At 42.8% G+C, this 25,258-nt stretch overlaps 1 protein-coding gene across 1 annotated transcript in view; it reads right to left on the minus strand.

The window, feature by feature from the left end:
- Positions 1–200: 200 nt before the first annotated feature.
- Positions 201–25,258, minus strand: part of pofut2 (protein O-fucosyltransferase 2) — a 33,419-nt gene continuing 8,361 nt past the window's right edge. The window contains exons 5-9 of the mRNA XM_063051706.1: positions 21,848–21,914; positions 14,672–14,797; positions 6,600–6,780; positions 1,853–1,976; positions 201–840 (exon numbers count right to left, since the gene is read on the minus strand). Of these exons, the coding sequence (XP_062907776.1) occupies positions 687–840; positions 1,853–1,976; positions 6,600–6,780; positions 14,672–14,797; positions 21,848–21,914 (652 nt within the window). The 3' untranslated portion in view covers positions 201–686. The remainder of the gene's footprint in view (positions 841–1,852; positions 1,977–6,599; positions 6,781–14,671; positions 14,798–21,847; positions 21,915–25,258) is intronic.

The raw sequence follows: 25,258 nt of genomic DNA on the forward strand, positions 1-25,258 counted from the left end.
CCCCCTTTCTTTCTCCCTAGGCCTCTCGTCTGTCCCATGATCCTCTCATATCCCTTTTGCCAATCAACTTTCCAGCTCTCAGCTCCATCCCTCCCCCTCCTGTCTTCTCCTGTCATTTCGGATCTCCCCCTCCCTCACCCACTTCCAAATCTCTTACTATCTCTTCTTTCAGTTAGTCCTGAGGAAGGGTCTTGGCCCGAAACGTTAACTGTACCTCTTCCTAGAGATGCTGCCTGGCCTGCTGTGTTCACCAGCAACTTTTATGTGTGTTGCTTGAAATTCCAGCATCTGCAGATTTCCTCGTGTTAATCTTACTGAGATGGAATGATAATGAGTTGGAAGAGAAGGCATTTTCTTACAGGTAAAGTGCAAGCTGGCAGTAATTAATGTTCCATTGAAAATCATGATTGTTTTACACGACCTTTACACAGGATCTGAAGAAAGGAGACATCAAGCTGCCTCCACATCTGTGTGGAATTACCCAGAACTGCTTGGCAAGAGATTTCTCCTGGTGACTCAATGGATCACAAAAAGGATTGATGCCATGAACAGAGTTGGGTTAACTTTACCAGAAGGCTGCGTGAAAATGATGTAAAAGGCCTCTTACGTCAAGGTGCCTGATTCTCCTGTAACTGGATAATTTGGATCAGTTGAGGTAATTGAGTGGCATTACAACATTATCCCCCTCAGTAGACTATCTTCCAGTGGGTTGGCTGCTCACATTCCTCCTCTTGGTCACCACACAGCCTGTTGTAAGTAGTTTTTGGCTCAAAACCCAGAATCTCGCGCTCCTCATGGATACGGAAGGAAAAGGTTGACACTGAAGTTCCAATGAAAAATCTGTAAGGAAAGCAGAAAGCCAAATTAGATGGGCGTTCAGGTGAAGTGAACTTTCAGAACCACAACTTCCAATAAAAGATACTTCATTGGACATGACGAGCAAATGAGGGATGGTGATACACACACACACACACACACACACACACACACACACACACAGTGCTGGAGGAAGACTACTTGTACCTCACAGCTTCCTTGATGCTTGAGCAGATATGGTATACATGATATATGGGAGCTTCCAGTTCAGTAGCTAACTCCCCTGAGCCTTTGTTAACTTTAGCGCAGGAATAAAAATTCTACTCTGCTCTCATATTTCAATGGCTCATTTCAAAGGATAAACTAGCCACCAATATCTTTTTCAAGCCCTCAGACTTCTGCACCTATCTTGACTATATACCCTCAAATCTAGTCTCCAACAAGAACACCATTCCTGTTTTCAGTTTCTTCATCTCTGCTGCGTTTGTTCCAATGATGATGCTTTGCTGCCTCTTAAATTCCTCCTTGCCCGTACATGGCTTCCCCTCTGCCATAACAGGTGCAGCTCTCAACTGTCCATTTGCTCTTTCCAAAGGGATTTCCCCTGATATTTCACCAGCCACTTCTTCCCCTTTCCTCCCTTTTCTGCGTTAATGGTCACAGTACAGTAATGTAGCAGTTAGTGTAACACTATTACAGTGCTAGCTGTAAGGTTGGGGTTCAATTCCCGCTGCTGCCTGTGAGGAGTTTGTACATTCTCCCCGTGACCACGTGGGTTTCCTTTGTGTGATCTGGTTTCCTGCCACATTTCAAAGATAGTTAGTGTGGGCATACTACACTGATGCAGGAAAACTGGCTTCATTTGTAGGCTGCTCCCAGCACAATCTTTGCTGATCTGATTTGACACAAACAATGCATTTCACTGTACGTTTTGATGTATGTGACAAATAAAGTTAATCCTTAAATCAGCTGCCTGACTTGGTTGAGTTTTCCCAACTTTCTGTTCTTGTTATCTCTAATCAACCCATGCTTCTACCTGGCATGAGCGCAGATCCACTGGTCAATGATGGCCACTCCTCCATCTTTGTATAATTGGAGCTCTGCTCGGGTTGGCTCAAACCGAATCATCTTTGGGAGAAAGCTTTTCAGCTCCATCAACTCTAAAAGAAAAATATACAAAAGGTGTAAACTTGGTTAAAACCGTTTATATATTAACAAAAAGGTATTTGTACTCCTTCTGTTTTGTCCAAGTGTACAAAATCAGTTTGTGACATCTCAAACTGGCTTTTCTTTGCAAAACAGTAAAAATTCTTCCCCCTTCCTTTCCAGTCCTGAAGAAGCGTCGATTCTTTATTTCTTTCCATAGATGCTGCCTGAACTGTTGCGTTCCTTGAGAATTCCAGTATCTGTAGAATCTCTTGTGTTCCTCAATAAATGTTTTAGTTTGCCACTCTCATAAAGTAATTTGCCTGCTTTATTATTTTCTGTCATCCCTCTCCTCTTCACCATTATGTTGCTGAATTGTTTCACCCAATTGAATGGAGGCAAAACGAAATTAGTGTAAAAGACAGAATATATCAAATAAGGAATGAACCACTCTATTAAAACCCCGACCTAACTCAGGAATTAAACTAAAAGCTCATGTGTACAAAGTCGCCAACAGTAGCGGGAAACTGGAAGACTAGGAAAGCTCTAAAAAGTAACAAAGAACCACTAAGCGAGCAATAAAGAAAGGGAAGATAGATTATGAAAATAAACTAGCACAAAAAAATAAAAACAGGTAGTAACAGTTTTTATAATTATATAAAGTGGAAAAGGGTGGCCAAAGTCAACACAAGTCCCTTGGAGGACGAGAAGGGGGAATTGATATTGGGTAATGAGGAACTGGCTGAGGCTTTGAATGACTATTCTGTGTTGGTCTTCATGGTGGAGAACACATCTAACATGCCAAAGAGCGATGATATGGATGTGGTGGGAGGTGAGGACTTCGATACAGCAGCTATCACTAAAGAAGTAGTGATGAACAAACTTGTGGGCCTAAAGATAGATAAGTCCCCCAGTCCTGATGGAATGTATCCCAGGGTACTGAAAGAAATGGCAGAGGTTGTAGTTGAGGCTTTCGTGATAATTTACCAAAATCCTCTGGACTCTGGGCAGGTCCCAGTGGTTTGGAAGAAAGTGACTATCATGCTACTGCTCAAAAAAGGATATAGGCAAAAGACAGCTAACTATAGGCCAGTTAGTTTAACATCTGTAGTTGGGAAAATGCTTGAAGCTATCATTAAAGAAGAACTAGCGAGGCATCTGGAAAGAACTGGATCCATCAGGCAGATGCAGCATGGATTCAGCAAAGGCAGGTCCTGTTTGACAAACTTGCTGGAGTTCTTTGAGGATATAACAAGCGCAGGGGATAGAGGGGAACAGATGGACATTATTTACCTGGATTTCCAGATGGCGTTCAATAAAAGAATTATCCATGAGATAAGGATGCATAGAGTTGGGGGTGATGTATTAGCACGGTTAGGGAATTGGTTAACCAATAGAAAGCAGAGAGTTGGGATTTATGGGTGTTTCTCTGGTTGGCAATCAGTTGTGAGTGGTGAGCCGCAAGTCTCGGTGCTGGGCTCGCAACTGTTCCTGATATACATTAACGATCTGGAAGACGGGACCGAATGTAGAGTCTAAGTTTGCTGATGACATTAAATTAGACCATAAGATATAGGAGCAGAAGTAGGCCATTCAGCTCATCGAGTCTGCTCCACCATTCAATCATGGGCTGATCTAATTCTTTCAGTCATCCTGACTTCCCTGCCTTCACCCCATTCCCTTTGATGCCCTGGCTAATCAAGAACCTATCTATCTCTGCCTTTAAATACACCCAGTGATTTGGCCTCCACAGCTGCTCGTGGCAACAAATTCCACAGATTCACCACCATCTGACTAAAGTAATTTCTCCGTATCTCAGTTCTAAATGGACGTCCTTCAATCCTGAAGTCATAACCTCTAGTCCTAGAATCCCCTACTATGGGAAATAACTTTCCCATATCTAATCTGTTCAGGCCTTTTAACATTTGGAATGTTTCTATGAGATCCTCCCTCATTCTCCTGAACTCCAGGCAATACAGCCGAAGAGCTGCCAGACATTCCTCATACTGTAATCCTTTCATTCCTGGAATCATTCTTGTGAATCTTCTCTGAACCCTCTTCGATGTCAGTATATCCTTTCTAAAATAAGGAGCCCAAAGCTGCACACAATACTCCAAGTGTGGTCTCACTAGTGCCTTTTGGAGCCTCAACATCACATCCCTGCTCTTATATTCTATACCTCTAGAAATGAATGCCAACACTGCATTCACCTTCTTCACCACCGACTCAGACTGGAGGTAAATTGAGTGGAAAAGCAAATAGTGCAGAGGATACGGCGAGTATGCAAAGAGATCTAGATTGGTTAAGTGAGTGGGCAAGGGTCTGGCAGATGTTGGTAAATCATCCACTTTCGAAGGAAAAATGGAAAATAAGATTATTATTTAAATGGTAAGATTGCAGCATGCTGCTGTGCAGAAGGAGTTGGGATTGCTTGTGTATGAATGACAAAAGGATTTTTTTTTAGGTGTAGCGGGCTATCAAGGAAAAAGGAATGTTGCAAACACGAGGAAATCTGCAGATGCCGGAAATTCAAGCAACACACATAAAAAATGCTGGTGAACACAGCAGGCCAGGCAGCATCTATAGGAAGAGGTACAGTCGACGAAGGGTCTCGGCCCAAAACGTCGACTGTACCTCTTCCTATAGATGCTGCCTGGCCTGCTGCGTTCACCAGCAATTTTTGTGTGTGTTAAATGTAATGTTGGCCTTCATTGCTAGGAGGATTGAATTTAAAAGCAGGGAGAATATGCTGCAACTTTATAGGGTACTAGTGAGGCTGCATCTAGAGTACTGTGTGCAGTTCTGGTCTCCTTACTTGAGGAAGGATATACTGGTTTTGGAGGCAGTGCAAAGGAGACTCACCAGGTTGATTCCCGAGATGAGAAGGTTAGACTATGAGGAGAGATTAAGTCGCCTGGGACTGTACTCATTGGAATTCTGAAAGATGAGAGGAGATCTTATAAAAACATGAGAGGCAAGGAAGTTGTTTCCACTGGCAGGTGAGACTAGGACTAGAGGAAATAGCCTCAAGATTGGGGAGAGTAAATTTAGAACAGAAATGAGGAGGAACTGCTTTTCCCAAAGAGTGGTCAATCTGTGGAATTCTCTGCTCAATGAAGCAGTGGAGGCTACCTCAGTAAATATACTTAAGACGAGGTTGGATAGATTTTTGCATGGTAGAGGAGTTAGTGGATGGGGAAAAGGCAGTTAGGTACAGATGAGTCTATGGTCAGATCAGCCATGATCTTATTGAATGGCAGACCAGGCCCTACGGGCCAGATGGACTACTCCTGCTCCTATTTTTAATGTTCTAATGGAGGCCCATTTTCCAGCAAATTTTCCCTTTGATCATCAGTAACTAGTCTTCACACTAACCATATCCCTGTCTCTATCCATTTTAGAATAATGATAAAAAAAAAACAGCTCACATAAAATTTATGGGTCAAGGTAAAGAGCTCCTAAAGGCCAATATGCAGAAAATTTACAAGATTAATTGAATCATTGTATTCCAGTCACTGGGGGAACAAAGTTGTGCTGTAAGCAAATAAATGGGAGTATTTTAGGTACTGCATCTCAGTAAAGGTGTACCTGTCTTGTGTAATATATGGTGTGGTAAAGAAATACATTCAACAAGTTACAATGATCAATGATAAAGCTGAAGAAAATTATCAGAGGCATCACTAAAGTTATAGTAGGAAATACCTCCCTATTGCAGAGGTGTCCAAGACAAAAAAAAACATGTTTAGGGTAAAGAGAATTTAGAGATTCTGATTTAGAATTTTTTTCATGCAAAGGCTGGCTGGTATCAGGAGGCATACACTTTCATATTTATCAAGTATCTAGACAAAACGCAGAATCACCGTGGCATTGAAGGCTAGGAAACAGGCTGGGTATATGATAGTAAGCATGGACAGGTGACTCAAGGAGTCTGTTGCTGTGATGTGCAATTCCATGAGATTTTATCAAATAGATTTGTAGTTAAGAGCAATATAAATTTAGTTTATAAAACTAGATCTGTATTTCTCAAATATAAATCTAGTTGAGGTGCTTATCATAGAAGAATTTGATGGTGAAACTCTGAGGAATCCAAAACAAGAGTAATATTATCAAACTCAGAGTTGCACCATTTTAGAGTGATGGTTTGGAGCATGAAGGTAAATCATGGAGATGAACTGTACCATGGTGCATCAGAAAACCATCCAAGGACATAGGAACAAGACAGTTAAAAGTGAAGGTACAGATCCATTACAAACTACATGTCATCCCTGGGTTAAAACGCAAGTCAGAAGTGTAGCTGGCCAGCAATACAGTTCAATAAAAACATCCGCCAACCCAGGACAACAAACCGAAGCACCCACATGGCACAAGATCCCTGTAGCCGCCAATGAATCCATCCTGCTGGTATCCTAAATGTTTGTTCGTATGCATATATAAACCTAGCTTATAAAATCTCATGCTTACCCAAGCTAAATTTGTATATATGGACTGTACATAACTTGGGTGCTCGTAACCTGGGCAGGACCTATACTGAACGTTGTTGTTCCTCCATGCATCTGGAGGAGTAGGTAGATCTCTTTGAGCAGGAAATTTTTGACTGTTGCAAACCAAATCATACGGGACTGTACAGGGATTATTACCGTCCTCAGCAGCATCTGTGGCTACAAACACATTGTCCAATTTTAGTTCTTTCATTAGGCTGTGAATCTTCTTGGCTGCTCCTTTGATACTTGGGACATCCTTCCTGTGGCCCCAGATAAAGTCCTTCCTCCTCAAATGCACAGCCAAGTAGGGGCCTCCTTTGGCAGTGCCCAACTTCACCTGTAGTAGAAGGATCAAATATGGTAAGGCATATCCCAACATTCATAAAAATACCATACAGCAGGCAGTTAGACCATCAGCACACACAAACCTGGGGTAAATCAGTGGGTCAGGCAGCATCCAGAGGGAGGGCAATTGGAAGGGCAGATGGGAGCAGTGGGGGTTCCTACCTGTTCTCCCTACCTCCCTCCTTTGGGTCCATACTCCACCTTCCCTGTCCCATTAGATTCCATCAACTTCAGCCCTTTGTCACGACCACTGATCGCCTCCCACTTCTATTGCCGTGCCCATTCTTGTTCCCACCCCCCCTCATCTGCCTGTTCTTCCCTACCTCACCTTGATCCACCTACTGTCTGTCATCCCTTGCTCCACTCCCTCCCTCTAGCTTCTTATACTGGCTGCTTCTGGTCTGGATGACGGGTCTCGACTGAGGGGTGCAGAGGGCTATGGTCCAGGTGCAGGTTGATGGGACTTAGCAGGATAATAGTTTGGCACAGATGAGATGGGCCTGTTTCTGTGCTATAGTTCTCTATCAGCAGAAACATCATCTGTCAATTTCCCTCCACAGATGCTTCCTGACCTACTAATTTTCACCAGCTTTTATATAGAGTTCCAGGTTCCAGCATCTGCCATCCCTCATATCTCCAAAAGTTCAAAGTAAATTTATTATCAAAGTACATTAAGCCACCATATACGTGGGAATAAACGGGACCTCTTCAGAATGGCAGGCGGTGACTAGTGGGGTACCGCAAGGCCCAGTTGTTTACAATATATATTAATGACTTGGATGAGGGAATTAAATGCAGCATCTCCAAGTTTGCGGATGACACGAAGCTTGGCGGCAGTGTTAGCAGTGAGGAGGATGCTAAGAGGATACAGGGTGACTTGGATAGGTTGGGTGAGTGGGCAAACTCATGGCAGATGCAATTTAATGTGGATAAATGTGAAGTTATCCACTTTGGTGGCAAAAATAGGAAAACAGATTATTATCTGAATGGTGGCCGATTAGGAAAAGGGGAGGTGCAACGAGACCTGGGTGTCATTATACACCAGTCATTGAAAGTGGGCATGCAGGTACAGCAGGCGGTGAAAAAGGCGAATGGTATGCTGGCATTTATAGCGAGAGGATTCGAGTACAGGAGCAGGGAGGTACTACTGCAGTTGTACAAGGCCTTGGTGAGACCACACCTGGAGTATTGTGTGCAGTTTTGGTCCCCTAATCTGAGGAAAGACATCTTTGCCATAGAGGGAGTACAAAGAAGGTTCACTAGATTGATTCCTGGGATGGCAGGACTTTCATATGAAGAAAGACTGGATGAACTGGGCTTGTACTCGTTGGAATTTAGAAGATTGAGGGGGGATCTGATTGAAACGTATAAGATCCTAAAGGGATTGGACAGGCTAGATGCAGGAAGATTGTTCCCGATGTTGGGGAAGTCCAGAACGAGGGGTCACAGTTTGAGGATAGAGGGGAAGCCTTTTAGGACCGAGGTTAGGAAAAACTTCTTCACACAGAGAGTGGTGAATCTGTGGAATTCTCTGCCACAGCAAACTGTTGAGGCCAGTTCATTGGCTATGTTCAAGAGGGAGTTAGATATGGCCCTTGTGGCTACAGGGGTCAGGGGGTATGGAGGGAAGGCTGGGGCGGGGTTCTGAGTTGGATGATCAGCCACGATCATAATAAATGGCGGTGCAGGCTCGAAGGGCCGAATGGCCTACTCCTGCACCTATTTTCTATGTTTCTATATACAACCCTGAGATTCATCTTCTTATGGGCATACTCAATAAATCCATACTAGAATAATAACCCTAGTAGAATCAATGAAAGACCACATAAACTTGGGCGTTCAACCAGTGTACAAAAGCCAATAAACTGTGCAAATACTAAAAGAAAGAAATGATAATAATGATAAATAGATATGCAATAAATATCAAAAACATGAAATGAAGTGTCCTTGAAAGTGAGCCCACAGGTTGTGGGAACATTTCAATCATGGAGCAAGTGAAGTTAAGTGAAATTATCCCCTTCAGTTCAAGAGCCTGGTGGTTGAGGGGTAATAACGATTCCTGAACCTGGTGGTGTGAGTCCTGAGGCACATATATTTTCTTCCTGATGGCAGCAGCGAGAAGAGAGCACGTTCGGGGTGATAGATGCTACTTCCTTGTGACATTTTGTGTAGACGTTTTGGGCTTTACCCATGATGGACTGGGCTGTATCCACTGTTTATTGTAGGATTTTCCATTCAAGGGCATTGGTGTTCCCATACCAGGCTGTAGTGCAGCCAGTCAATATACTCTCCACCTATAGAAGTTTGTCAAAATATTAGATGTCATGCCAAATCTTTACAAACTCCTAAGGAAGTAGAGGCACATGCCTTCCTCGTAATTGCATTTACAAGCTGGGCTCAGACCAGGTCCTCAAGTGATAACACTGAGGAATTTAAGGTTGCTGGCCCTCCCCACTTTTGATCCTCCAGTGACGATTGACTCATGGACCTCTGGTTTCCACCTCCTGAAGTCAATAATTAGCTCCCTGGTCTTGCTGATATTGAGTAAGAGGTTGTTGTTATGGCACTACTAAGCCAGATTTTCAATCTCACTCCATGTGCTGATTTGTAATCAGCTTTAATTCGGCCTATGACAGTGGTGTCATCAGCAAACTTGAATATGGCATTGGAGCTGTGCTTAGCCTCACAATCATAAGTATGAAGTGAGTAGAGCAGAGGGTTAAGCACACAGCATTGTGGTGCACCTGTGTTGATGGAAGTTGGGGAGATGTTGCTAATCCAAACTGACTGGGGTTTGCAAGTAAGGAAATTGAGGATCCAATTGCACAAGGAGATATTGAGGCCAAGGTCTATGAGCTTATTGATTAGTTTTGAGGGGATGATGGTATTGAATGCTGAGCTACAGTAAACAAAGAACATCTTTATGTATCTTTATTGTCCAGATGTTCCAGGGTGTGTGAAGAGCTGATGAGATGGTACTTGTGGTGGACTTGTGACTCTGGTGGGCAAGTTGGAGCAGATCCAGGTTGTTTATCAGCAGTTGTGATAGGTTTCATCACCAACCTCTCAAAACACTATACTTCATCATCGTGGATGCAAGTGCTTCAGGATGATAATTGAGCAGGTTACCACGTTCTTCTTAGGTAGTGGTATAATTGAACCTCAGACTGCTGAAGTGAGGTTAAAGTGAACATCTCAGTGAACACTCCAGCCAGTTGATCAGCTCAGATCTTTAGTACTTGGCTAGGTATACACTGTCCAGGCTGAATGGTTTTCCTGTGTTCACCCTCCTGAAGGCTGTTTGCACACTGGCCTCAGAGACTGAAATCATCGGATCGTCAAGGGCTGTGCGAGTTTGTAATGGTTCCTTCATATCTTGACAGTCAAAGCGAGCATAGAAGGCACTGATCTCAATTTGAACAGCAGAAGTCTCTGGTTCATAGACACAATGCTTTAAAATAAAAAGCTTGCATTGTATAATGACTTTCACAACAAATTAAAAAAAGATACTAACAGGCAATGAGGAACCAACTGAACCATTGGGAAAGACATAATGCAAGAAATTTAGCAAAGGCTGTGAAATGAAGTAAATTGTTTGGTATGTGTATTTGTATTTTCCCGGGGCAAAATTGGCCAATACAAGAGGGCATAATTTTAAGGTAATTGGAGGAGAGTGTGGGGCGAATGTCTGTGCTAGTGGTGTGGTGGTATCTGCACCCAGACTTTGGAGCGAGAGGTCCTGGGTTTGAATCCGGCTGGCTGCTTTGCACAAACACCACCTGTGCCAGGTTGAGTGTCAAGCTGGTAACCCGGCTTCTCAAAACAAACGTTAAACAAACAGCAAGACTGCTGCCCAATGCGACTGAAAGAGCAGGGAGAAACTTGGAGGGGAATGGCAGAAGTGAGGTTATTAGACACTAGACAATACAATACTACAGCACAGTACAGGCCCTTCAGCCCTCGATGTTGTGCCGACCCATATATTCCTTAAAAAAAAGTACTAAACCCACACTACCCCATAACCCTCTAATTTTCTTTCATCCATGTGCCTGTCCAAGAGGCTCTTAAATACCTATAATGTTTTAGCCTCCACCACCGTCCCTGGCAAGTCATTCAAGGCACCCACAACCCTCTGTGTAAAAAAAAACTTACCCCTGATGTCTCCCCTAAACTTCCTTCCCTTAACTTTGTACATATGCCCTCTGGGGTTTGCTATTCGTGTTCTTGGGAAACAGGTACTGGCTATCCACTGTACGTATGCCACTCATAATCTTGTAGACCTCTATCAAGTCCCCTCTCATACTTCTACGCTCCAAAGAGAAAAGTCCCAGCTCTGCTAACCTTGCCTCATAAGACTTGTTTTCCAATCCAGGCAACATCCTGGTAAATCTCCTCTGCACCCTTTCCATAGCTTCCACATCCTTCCTATAATGCGGTGACCAGAACTGAACACAATACTCTAAGTGTGGTCTCACCAGAGATTTGTAGAGTTGAAACATGACCTCTCTATTCTTGAACTCAATTCCCCTATTAATGAAGCCTAGCAACTCATAGGCCTTCTTAACTATCCTATCAACCTGTGCAGTGACCTTGAGGGATGCATGGATTTTTTTTTGTAATTTATTTTTTATTGAAGTTCATCATCAAACAAAACTTCCCATAAGATGTATTTCAGACACTGTACATATATATCATATAGTCATATTTGTTACAAATCTTCACATAATATTTATCTGAGGTATATACTTATAGAAAGGAGAGGAAAGAAAGAACAATCAAAAGAAGAAAACTATGTACTAAGTAGGGAGTGATTTTTTTTTTACAACATATTCGTTGACTTGTGAGAATAAAATCAGGTCCATGAGGTGTTATGCAGTTATACCATTTTTCCCGGTATGAATCAAATTGTTCCAACTTATGATTAATAGATGCTGTTATCTTCTCCATTTTGCAAATGTCCATTGTAATTTCCATCCATACATTTAAAGTTGGGCTCTCCTGAGATAACCATTTCCTGGTAAGGGTCTTTTTACCAGCCACCAGCAGTATATTCGTTAAATATTTATCTCTTTTCAACAATTCTTGAGGTATATACCCAAAATATGGTCTTACTTTTGTGACGAAAGTACACGTAGACTAAGATGTTAACTGTCCTGTGCTATCACCAGTGGGATCAACAGTTGATCTGCCACCTGTCTTCAGGAGAGAGATAAGTAAGACAATGAAGCAGCATTTGGAAATATTAATGAAGAGACGAGAGAGATTAACGGAAGGAGACACCGGTCTGGGTATTGTCAAGACTGGTTTGCTTTGAACCTGAACTGTTTGAAGTGATGGACAGGCGATACCCCAACAGGGGGAAAGGGACGGGTTCGCTAAGGCAACAGACACCACACGAGACACCACGAGGTATCAAGACCCTGGAAGCGGTGCGCCCCCACAAGTTGGTGGGAGTTTTGGAGGGCTGGTCACGGGACCAGCCATAGACGCACAGGGTGGAAAGATTCGGTCGGTGGGAACCTGGTGTGTGTGTCCACCCTTGCCTGGGTGCCGGGTTCACCGCAGAGGAACAATCGTATCTGAAAACGGAGGGGTCACAGTCCGTGACCTCAGAAGACATTACAAAGGGCTCGCCCGAAAGCTAACTGCGAGAAATATCAAAGGTCTGTTGAATTCGATTTTGAATATCAGCATTCGCTCCCTCTCTCTCTTCAACAGCACAACGATTGCTGCGAATTGAACTAAACTGAACTCTGTCACTTGTGATTGAACATTTTACCCCTAGACTGCGATAGAGCTTGATTGATCCTATTATCCTAGTTCTGTGTACATGTGTGTTTATTCAGTGCTAACCTGTTGCATTTATATCCTTACTATTAGAGTACTGTGTTGCTTATTTCTTTAATAAAACTTTCTTATTTCCAGTAATCCAGACTCCAACTGAGTGATCCATTTCTGCTGGTTTGGCAACCCAGTTATGGGGTACGTAACACTTTCTAAGGGTATTTCACATTTAAAGATTTAAAGATGTCTTGTGTATCCCACTCCAATGGTCTTTGATAATGGGGCATTCCCAGAAAATATGGTAATGGTTTGCATTTTGATTTCCACAATTTTTCCAGCAAACAGGGAGGTTACCATCATAATGGGATTTCTGAGAGGGTGTAATAAAATATCTTATCAAGTTTTTCTACCCGAACTCCCTCCATTTCTGTGAACTGGTACACTTGCATTGATACCTCCATATTATTGTCTAGTCTTCCTCAGATATTATTATCCCTCCTTCCTTCTCCCATTTTGTTTTAACGTATGAGGGATGTATGGATTTAAACCCCAAGGTCCCTCTGCTCATCCACAGTCTTAAGTAACCGACCATTAACCCTGTACTCAGCCTTCTGGTTTGTCCTTCCAAAATGCATCACCTCACACTTATCCAGATTGAACTCCATCTGCCACTTTTCTGCCCAACGCGGCATCCTATCTATATCCTCTTGTAACCTTCGACAACCTACAGCTCCATCCACAACTCCTCCAATCTTCGTGTCATCCGCAAACTTACTCACACATCCTTCCGCCTCTTCATCCAGGTCATTTATAAAAATCACAAAGAGCAGGGGTCCCAGTACAGATCCTTGCAGCACTCCACTAGTCACCGACCTCCAGGCAGAATACTTTCCTTCCACTACTACCCTCTGCTTTTTATTTTTTATCCAAACAGCCAAGGTTCCATTGATTCCATGCCTCATAAATTTCTGGATGAGTCTCTCGTGGGGGACCTCGTCAAATGCCTTGCTAAAATCCACGTAGACCCATCTACCACTCTACCCTCATCAATTTCTTTTGTTACCTCTTCAAAAAACTCAATTAGGCTCATGAGGTTTCCCTTCACAAAGCCATGTTGACTATCCTTGAGTAGACTGTACTTCTCCAAATGCTCGAAGATTCTATCCTTAAGAATCCTTTCCAATAATTTGCAGACCACCGACGTAAGACTCACCGGTCTATAATTCCCAGGATTCTCCCTGTTACCTTTTTTAAACAAGGGAACTACATTTGCCATTCTCCAATCCTCCAGCACCTCCCTGCAGCCAAAGAGGATTCAAAGATCATAGCTACTGCTCCAGCGATCTCTTCTCTCACTTCCCACTGCAACCTGGGGTATATCATGTCCAGCCCTGGGGACTTATCAATCTTGATGTTTTTAAGAAGATCCAACACTTCTTCTTCCTTAATCTCCACACTGTCCAGCACACAGGCCTGTTCTATTTCAACCTCACCCTGATTAAGGTCCTTTTCACTTGTGAATACTTCAGTGGCCCCACCTTCATTCTTGTCATCTTTCTGTTCTTCACATACGCATAGAACGCCTTGGGGTTCTCCTTAATCCTACATGCCAAGGCCTTCTCATGCCCCCTTTGAGCTCTCCTAAGTCCTTTCTTAAGCTCCTTCCTGGCTACCCTATATTTCTCATGAGCCCCTCCTGCTTCCTGCTTCTTATATCTAACATATGCTTCCTTCTTCCTCTTGACGAGTTGCCTCTGTATTTTTAAACACAGAGAATGGTGAGGGCATGGAATGCCCTGCCAGGGGTGGTGGTACTGGCAGAGATTCATTATGGATATTTAAGAAACTTAAGATAGATAAATGGATGATAGAAAAAATGAAGGGCTACAAAGGAGGGAAGGGTTAGATTGATCTTATAGTAGGTTAGAAAGCTGACAAAACATCATGAGCCAAAGGGGTAGTACTATGCCATAATGCTCTATGTAAGCACCTCCACTCCTTTTTAAAACTGACGTCCACTGATGTCAGAGATAAAAAAAAATCAATGCAAATATCATTCTACATTAATATACTTCACTCTGTAGCTGGTCACAACCTACCTTCATCTTAGTCCAATCCTCATTGTATACAGTGTCGTCCAATTCATCTGTAGAGTTTAGATACTTTGCCCTGAACTCATCCCCAACTATACGCAGATGTTTGGCAAAAACCATGCTTCTCCGAGCCTGTGAATGGCAGGAAAAATAGAAAACTTAACTCCTTTTACAATCTTAGATAGCCCAAGCTATATCTGAGCGAATGATTTGTTTCTTAGGAGGGGCCACAGTCGTAATATAAGAGACTGGGCAGCCAATTTGTGCATTGCAGCTTCTGATAATGGTAGCAAGGTTGGGAGAGATCAGTGCAACATATTCGATCACTCAGCCAAACACAAGATGACCGTTCTTAATATACAGTGCAATAAAACAAAGATATGTAAAATATTATTATGTGGCTTTCTGATGGCAATATATTTGTGGAGACCTAATAGAACAAAACATTCAAAGGATCAGAGGTGGGGTGGGAGTTGATATGACAAGTGGTATGGATCAAAGGCTTTAAGAAATCATTTTGAAACAAGAGCAATATACTTTTTACACATCTTTAATACACTAAAAGGCACCCCAAAGAAGCATTCTGGATAATGTTTTAGACTGAGCATATTAGGAAAGGTGAAAGGGATCCTTATTAAAAAATGTATTGAAGGAGAAAACCCAGCAGAGGCTCAGGAAGCAATTGTAATTGTAAACTCAGTGATGCTGATGACACCTCTCACAGGGGAGTGAAATAATCAAGGGTGTCCACATACATTTTTATGATCCTGCGCCAGCCAGGTAACAGACTTGAAAGGGATGAACACATTGGGAATAATGACCAAAACTCATATGTTTTAAGACATTTATGGAGAAAATCGTATCTTGCAGGAAGGTACAAAATTGGGAGAGAGCAAACTATGAACAGTTTAAGAGGTGTTGACTGGAAGCAGCTGCTGTTAGACAAGCCCACATCTAACACGCGGAAGTTGTTTAAAGACCAACTGATCAGAGTTCAGGGTCAGCATGTTACAGTAAGGCAAGGAAATCTTGGGATGACCTGAGAGCTCCTAAATTTAGTCAGGAAGCTGAAGTCACACAGGGCCCTTGTGGAATGAAAAAGATAGTAGGCAAGTGCTTATATTATGAAAAAGAGGATAAGGAAAGGGTAGCCCAACTCAAGGACAGAGGAAGGCAGTTATGCTTGGAGTGGCTAAAGGCTGATTTATACTTCTGCATAGGCTCTACGCTGTTGTGAGCATTTATACTTGTGCATTGGTGTGTCTGCGTCGCTCTGCAATTCACCGCCAAAATGCTAGTTGGCAGTGGGGTTTCTATGCCACTGCGTTGAGTTTCTTTGTGTACTTCAAACAACGGCGACTGAAACTGAGCGTATCATGTTGGAGTTGGAGCTAATAAATGTTGAACAAGAGTTACTTTTATTGAAATTACTGCAACGCAGAAAAGACAGAAGACGTCGGAGGAGATGGTGTGTACGACCACTGAACGGATCTGAGAGACATGGACGAGGAAATGCATTTCAAATATTTTCGGATGTCGGCAGGTAGATTTGACGATTTGGCTCATTATCTCCAACCATTTATTTCGCATCAGCGTACGGACCAATCACAGTTGTTGTGGTCTGCGTCACCGCGACGTGTAGTTACATTTTTGGGGAGGTGCGCGTTAGGCTACAGTGTAAAGTATGGCATAGGGTACGCCACTATGCCATACCTACAGCATAGATTCGATGCAGAAGTATAAGTTGGCCTTAAGCTGATTGCACCATTGTGTCAGAATTTACCAAGGAGGAGGATCTGAAGGATAGTGAAAGAGAGTGGGGCATGCTAATATGCTAGAACACCTTGAGATTAAGTAGAGGGTAGTGCTGGGTCTTTTGAAAAGCACTAAGACCATAAGACATGGGAGGAGAATCGGGCCATTTGGTCCATCGTATGCTCCTCCATTCCATCATGGCTGATGTAGTCTCTCTCTCAACCCTATTCTCCTGCCTTCTCCCTGTAAGCATTGATGCTCGGACTAATGAAGAACTTATCAGTCTGCACTCCAAATATACCCAATGACTTGGCCTCCACAGCCTTCTATGGTAATGAATTCCACAGATTCACCCTCTCTGGCTAAAGAAAATCCTTCTCATCTCCGTTCTAAATGGATGTCCCTCTATTCTGAGCCTGTGTCCTAGACTCGCCTACTATAGGAAACATCCTCTCCACATCCACTCTATCTAGGCCTTTCAATATTCAATAGTTTTTAAGAGATCCCCCTCATTCTTATAAACTCTGAGTACAACCCCAGAGAGATCAAACGCTCATCTTGTTTACCCTTTCCTTCCTGGAATCATTCTTGTGAATCTCCTCTGGATCCTCTCCAACGCCAGCACATCTTTTCTTAGGTAAGGGGCCTAAAACTGCTCACAATACTCCAAGTGCAGTCTGCTCACTGCCTTATAAAGCCTCAGAATTACATCCTTGCTTTTATATTCTAGTCCCTCAAAATGAACATTAACACTGCATTTGCCTTCCTCACCACTGACTCAACCTACAAGTTAACCTTTAGGGAATCCTGCACGAGGATTTCCAAATCCCTTTGAAGCTCAAATTTTTAAATTTTCTCTACATTTAGAAAACAGTGTACACCTTTATTCCTTCTACCAAAGTACAGGACCAGACACTTCCCTATACTATATTCTCTATGCCATTTCTTTGCCCATTCTCCTAATTTGTCTAAATCCTTCTGCAGACTCCCGGCTTCCTCAACACAACATGACTCTCCACCTGTCTTCGTACCATCTACAAACTTGGCCATGACTCCGTGATGCCCACTACATCATACCTGCCAATCTCTAACTCTGCTACAAGATCATCTACCTTGTTCCATATGCTGTGTGCATTGAAATATAACACTTTCAGTCCTGTATTCATCACCGTTTTCAATTTTGCCCCCATTTTACACTTCAACTCATCCCACTGACAGCAATGTCACCCTATCATCTGCCCGTCATCTGTCAAAGTCTCACTACACACACCGCTCTACTTGTATACCAACTGCCCCATCCTCAGCCCTATCACTTCGATTCTATCCTTCTCCCCAACAGCTTGAACAAACTGCCTGCAAGAATATTGGTCCCACTTGGTTTCAGGCATACCCCATCCTACCTTCCCCAGAAGAGATCCCAATGATCCAGAAATCTGAAACCCTGCTCTCTGCAACAATTCCTCAACCTTGCATTTCTCTCCAAATCATCCCATTTTTATCCTTAGTGATTTGTGGCACAGGCAGCAATCCTGAGATTACAATCATGGAGATCCTGCTTTTCAGCTTTCTACTCAACTCCCTTTATTCTCTCTTCAGGACCTCCTCCCTTTTTTTTTTAAAACTATGTCAGTGGTACCAATACATACCATGACTTCTGGCTGCTCACCCTCTCCCTTTAGGATGCCGTGGATTTGATCCAAGCCATCCCTGACCTGGTATCTGGGAGGTAGCACACCATCCGGGTATCTTTTTCACTTCCACAGAATCTCCTGTCTGCTATTCTAACAACTGAATCTCCTATCACTACTGGACTCCTCTTCTCCCCCTTCCTTTCTGAGCCACAGAGTCAGACTCAGTGGTTGAGACTCGGCTTCTGCAGCATCCTTCTCGTAGGTTGTCCCTACTAACAGTATTCATAACGGTATACTTATGTATTGAGGGGAACAGCCACGGGGGTACTCTGCACTGGCTGCCTATTCCTGTACATTTGCTAACAGGATGATGGGTAGAGGAAGTTACATGTCCTTTTGTCTGTGCTTGGCTTGGAGTCCTCCCCTCAGAGTACCCCTGTGGCTGTTCCCCCTCAGTACTAAGTACACCACTTTAACAGAGGCTAAAGAGTGAGACTCCAGAGATAAGGACAAAAAAAAGGTGGTTGTGGGAGACACCACGGTTGTCAGACTTTATAAAAAACAATTGTAGACAAGTGTACCCCCACAAAATCATTCAGAGTGCTCCCCAACCAGACGCCCTGGATGAACCATGAGATTTGCAATCTACCAAGGGCCAGATCAGTGGCATTCAGGCCTGGCGACCAAGTAAAATACAAGGGGCCCAGGTACGATCTCTGGAAAGACATCGGACATGCAAAGTGGCAACTCCAGACTAAACAGAAGGATGCTCAACAGCTGTAACAGGGACTAAATGCCATCACCTCTTACAAAGTGAAACCAAGTGACATAGGTGACAATGGGGCTTTGCATGCAGATGAACTCTATGCCTTTCATGCTCACTTTGACCATCAAAACGTGGAGACACCTTCAACTCCCCTGATGACCCTGTGATTTCAGTCTCTGAGGCAGATGTATGCCCATCCTTCAGGAGGATGAATCTACAGAAAGTATTTGGCACAGAAGAGGTACCTGGCTAAGTACTAAAGACCAGTGTTGATCAACTGGCCGGAGTGCTCACTGATAACCTTAATCTCTCATTTCCGCAGTCTGAGGTACCTACCTGCTTCAAGCAGACTTCACTTTTACTACTGCCTACGAAGAAATTGGTGACCTGTCTCAATGACATCATCCAGTAGCACTTACATCAACTGTGATGAAGTGCTTTGAGAGGCAGGTGATGAAAGACATCAACTCCTGCCTGAGGAACGACTTGGATCCACTCTAATTTGCCTATATTCACAACAGGTCAACAGCAGATGCCATTTCATTGGCTCTTCACTCATCCCTAGAACATCTGGACAGCAAACATGCATGCATCAGGATGACCTTCATCAACTACAGTTTGTCCTTCAATACTATCATCCCCTCAAAAATTATCAATAAGCTTCAAGATCTTGGCCTCAATACCTCCTTGTGCAATTGGATCTTCGATTTTCTCACTTGCAGACCTCAGTCAATTCAGATAGGCAACAACATCTCCTCCACAATCTCCATCAGTACAGGTGCATCACAAGGCTGTGTGACCAGCCCCTGCACTACTAGCTTTACGCTTATGACCGTGTGGCTAAGCACAGTTCCAATGCCATTCTTAAGTTTGCAGACGACACCACTGTCGTTGGCCAAATCAAAAGTGGTGACAAATCAGCATTTAGGAGGGAGATTGAAAATCTGGCTGAGTGGTGCCACAACATCATCCTCTCTCAATGCCAGCAAGACCAAGGAGCTGATTACCGAGTTCAGAACGAGGAAACCACAGGTCCATGAGCCAGTCCTCATTGGGAGATCAGAGGTGGAGAGGGTCAGCAACACTAAATTCCTCAATGTTATCATTTCAGAGGATCTGTCCTGGGTTTAGCATGTAAATGCCATCATGAAGAAAGAATGGCAGCATCTTTACTTTCTTAGAAGTTTGCGAAGATCTGACATAATCATCTAAAACTTTGAGAAACTTCCATAAATATGTGGTGGAGACTATATTGACTGGTTGCATCACAGCCTGGGATGGAAACACCAATGCCCTTGAACAAAAAAAGCCTACAGAAGATAGTGGATATGGCCCAGTCCATTAGGGGTAAAGCCCTCCCCACCATTGAGCATATCTACACACAGCGCTGTTGCAGGAAAACAGCATCCGTAGTCAAAGACCCCCTCCATCCAGGCCATGCTCTTTTCTCTCAGGAAGGTGGAACAGGAGCCTTGGATCCACACTGCCAGGTTCAGGAACAGTTATTAATCACCAGACTCCTGAATCAGAGGGGATAACTTCACTCATCCCAGTATTGAACTGTTCCTACAACCTATGGATCACTTTCGAGGACGCTTCATCTCATATTCTCGATATTTATCGCTTATTACTATTATTCTTTTTTTTTCTTTTGCATTTGCTTTGTTGGTTTCTTTTGCACACTGATTGTTTGTCTGTCCTGTTAGGTGTGGTCTTCCATTGATTCTATTCTGTTTCTTATATTTACTATGCTTGCCTGCAAGAAAATGAATCTCGGGGTTGTATATGGTGACATATGTACTTTGATATTAAGTTCACTTTGAACTTTTTTATTGGCCTTTGCTAATAAAAAGAAGCAAGGTGGCTGTCCCCAGGGATTAACAGCCTATCTCCCAGAATATTGAAAGAAGCAAGTGAAGAGATTACCGAGGCTTTGACAGAGATCTTTGGATCCTCACTAGCAGTAAGTGAGGTCTCAGAGGATTGGAGAGTAGCAAATGTTGTGCCTTTGTTCATGAAAGGAGATAGGGATAATCTAGGTAATTATAGGCCAGTGAGCTTCATGTCAGTGGTAGGGAAGCTACTGGAGAGGCCACTTGGAGGTAGGATTTATGTGCATTTTGAATGGATGGCTTTGTGTGGGACAGGTCATGCTGCACAAACTTAGAGGTTTTTGAGAAGGTGATAAAGGAGCCTGATGAGGAGAAAGCAGAGCTCGTTATCTCCATGGACTTTAGTATGCCTTTCAATAAGGTCCTTCATGGTCGGTTGATTTAGAAGATAAAGATGTATGGGTTCCAGAGTGAGTTGCAAGTTTTGATTCAACACTAGCTTGTCCATAGAAGAGTGTCGGGGTGGAAGGCTGTTATTCTGGTGGAGGGCTGTATCCAGTAGTGTTCCACAAGGATTGGTGCTAGGGCCTCTTGTTTGTGAGCTTGCCTTCAATGGCAGGGGCATTGAGTACAAGAGTAAACTTTAGTCACACCATACTCAGTACTGCGTGCAGTTCTGGTTGTCCCATTATAAGACTGATGTGAAGACTATGAAGAGGGTGCAGAAAAGACTTATGACACTGCTTCGATTAGAGGGTATAAAGAAAGGTTGGACACTCTTGCATTGTTCCAACTCCCTACAACGTTGGAGGCTGAAGGGAGACTTGATAGAGGTTTTTAAATTTGAGAGGCATAGATAAGGTACACAGTCAAAATCTTTTCCCTAAGGTAAAAATGTTAAATGCCAGAGGATGAGCTTTTAAGGTTAGAGGGGTGGGGAGCGGGGTGGGAGTTTAAAGATGGCATTAGGGGCAAGTATTTTTTTACAGTGATTGGTGTCTAGAATGGGTTACCAGGGTAGTAGTAGTAGAAGCAGGCACTTTGCTGAAGCTTAAGAGGCTTTTACACAGACACATGAATATGAAGGGATATAGATGATACACAGGACGAGGACAATTAGTACAAATTGGCATCAAGATTGGCATAACATTGCCCAAACATTATACTATTCTATGTTCTCAATCAATGTAGTACTCACATCCCAGTAACTTTTCCCTGCGTAGTGGTCATGAAGTAGGTTCTCAGCTCTGTCTATCATTACAGACCTAGGACAAAATCAGAAACTTCATCAGGAATCCTTGGACCACAAAAAATCCAACAGTGACATTAGAGATTGTAGATGCTTGAGTCTTGAACAATAAACAAAATGCTGGAAGAACTAAGAAAAAAATTCCCCCTCTCCCCCACAAGCAAAGATATTGCTCAACGTACTTTGTTCCTTCAGCAAATTGACTGTTGCACTTAGATGGCCCCACTTCAAAGTCATCATGCCCAAATTTATCAGAGGTCACAACTGATACATTTAAAGAACCCTAGAGTTCAGACGGTACCTTTCCCAATCTCAGGACATCCCAACTTGTTTGCAGAAAAATGAAACTCATCTGAATTATGGAGAGTGTGAGAATGTGGAAATTGTAGCACAGTAAGATCCCACAAATAGCAATGAAATAAATGACCAGATGATTTGCTGTTAGATGTTGTCAAGGAAAAAATATTTAGACAAAACATAAGACAACAACATGGGAGCTTATTTGAACAATGCCAAAAGATTTTCAAATTCTAAAGGAAGGAGAACTGAGCTTATGTTTAACATCTCAGTTGAGGACAACATCTTCCACATTCCAATACTCCTTCATTACCACACTGGAGTTTAAGAGTTAAATCCACAACTAGACATTGACTTTTAAAAAAAAATATAAACCTACCAATTCCCAAGGCTATCTTGACTATAACTCTTCCCATCCTGTCTCCTGTAAAAATGTTAATCTCTTTTCTCAGTTCCTTCAGCTCCACCGTATCTGTTCCCAGGATGAGGCTTTCCTTTCCAGGACATCAAAGATATCTTCCTCCTTCAAAGAACAGGGATTTCCCTTCCTCCACCATTGATGCTGACTTTACCCGTACCTCATCCATTTTCTAGACATCCACGTTCACCTGATTTTCCCGTTGCCTTAACAGGGATAGGGCTCCCCTTGTCCTAACTTACTACCCCATGAGACACTGCATCCAACACATTATTCTCTGCAACTTCCACCATCTCTAAAGGGATCCTACCATCAAACACATCTTTACCCCACCTACTCTCTGCTTTCCATAGGAATCACTCCCTCCTTGATTCCCTTGTCTATTCGTCCCTTCCTACTAATATCCTACCTGGCACTTAACCCTGCAAGTGGCCCAAGTGCTACAACTGCCCTTTCACCACCTCCCTCACCTCCATTCAGGCCCCCAAACAGTCCTTCTGGGTGAGGTACCACTTCACCTGCAGATCTGCAGGAGTCATCTATTGTATCTGGTGTTCCCAATGAGGCCTCCTCTACATTGGTGAAACCCGTCATAAATTGGGGGACTACTTGGTTCAGCGCCTCTGCTCCATCCAGCAAAAGTGGAATTTGCTGGTGGCCAAACACTTTAATTCCTATTTCCATTCCCGTTCCGACATGTCAGTCCATGATGAGGCCTCTCAGGGTGGAGGAGCAACACCTCATATTCCATCTGGATAGCTTCCAACCTAATGGCATGAACTTCAATTTCTCCTTAAGATAATTATTTTCCCCTTCCCCTTCCCTCTTCTTCCATTCCCACTGGCCTCTTACTTTTCCTCACCTGCCTCCTGGGTGACCCTCTTTCTTCCCTTTCTCCCTTGGTCCACTATCCTCTCCTATCAGATTCTTTCCTCTCCAGCCCTTTACCTTTCCTACCCACCTGGTTTCATTTATCATCTGCTAGGTATCCTCCTTCCCCTGCCTCCACCTATTCATTCTGGCGTCTTCCCCTTTCCTTTCCAATCCTAAAGAAGGGCCTTAGCCCGAAACATCAATTGTTTATTCACTTCCATAAAGGATGCCCAACCTGCTGAGTTCCTCTAGCGTTTTGTGTGTTACTTTTTTTTAAAAATACATTTTATTTTCTCGAACATACATGTTGCTGGCAAGGCCAGAATTTATTGCCTAACATTAAATGTTCTTGAGAAAGTGGCAATGAACTACTTTTTTGAGCTGCTGGTAAAAATACATCACTCTACGAATTAGGAGGAAACAGAGAGCAACTTGGTGCAGAAACAGCACTTAGTGATTACCCCATGTGTCTACACCTTTTTGTCCCTGAAGGAAGAAGCCTAGAGATAAGAAGGAGCCTAACAGCCTATCTAAGTCACTGAAATGTCTTTAAAGATGGTGCACACTTCTGCCAGTGTGTTGTGGTTATGGGAATGAATATTAAGTGCGATGATGATTCAGGTGAGAGATACTAATGACTTCTAGAGCCTAAGAGCAGCTTTCCTACAGAATTATCTCACATTCCTCCCTTTGTCGGCAATGATCTGAGATTGGAGATTCACAGCGTGGAGGAAATTGATGACAGAAACTCCATCCTCAACTCTCTCTCTCTTTGAGAAACTGAAGTTGGTTCTGCATTCTGGTTTATGAGAGTAAAACTAAAACAGAAGTTAACCAGGAAAACAGTAATTAGGTTTGACAGTTTGTAAAATGAATTGCTGAAAGATGTCAAACTTTCTAAAACTGAGCTGCAGCAAGACTGAGAATGCACGAGGAGATGCAACTTGAACACAAATGAGGAAAACGTGCAAAACACACTGAAATTGACTAAAAGATTTTCAGAGGTACAGTATTTACGGTAGTTAATAAAAAATAGGATAAAACACTTTTAAAATGCAATTCATTGAGTTTTGAAGTCAAAAGCAGGATAATTCTGTCACGCAATAAACTACATACAGTGCTATACTGCAGATCAGGCTTTTAACTCTTGTAGGGGGATTGCTTTCCAGGGAATTAAATAATGGTGAAAATTGCTACAATGGAGAAACTAAACTAAGCCCCTTGTTGCAGATCTAGAACATAGAAAAACACCAGAAGAGACAAAGATACACAAAGAGGAAATGAGCAGAGCCATCAAAATTGACATGATCACTGCTGGTTTAGACATTTTACATGTCTCTACAGTGATGTTAACATAATTATAGCAAGGGAATGTAGCAAAGATATGCTCTATATCTGCAATAACTCAGAAAAATAAATTGGACCTTTGTCCTCATTTTAAATACAGGACTTTACACTCCACTAATACAAAATATCAAGCAAGCAGTAAGATAAAACAAAGGAGGGTTACAGTCACGACTGGCAACATATACAAAGTACCTGAGATTTATGCTTTCAGGAGACATCACCAAAGGCCAGCATTTAACTGAGAAAAAATGGGGAATTAAGCATGGGTCCTTTGGGATGACCAAAAATAATGGAATAAAGAGACTTTGCATATGACCACAAGATAAGCAGTCCTAACCAGATGGACAATGGAAGTGATATAAAGGATGAGGATTGTATGATTATGTTAAGCCTACACGAAGATGTAAGGATGAAGCAGAATACTG

Source organism: Mobula hypostoma, chromosome 6 (assembly GCF_963921235.1).
Source record: "Mobula hypostoma chromosome 6, sMobHyp1.1, whole genome shotgun sequence".
NCBI lineage: Eukaryota > Metazoa > Chordata > Chondrichthyes > Myliobatiformes > Myliobatidae > Mobula > Mobula hypostoma.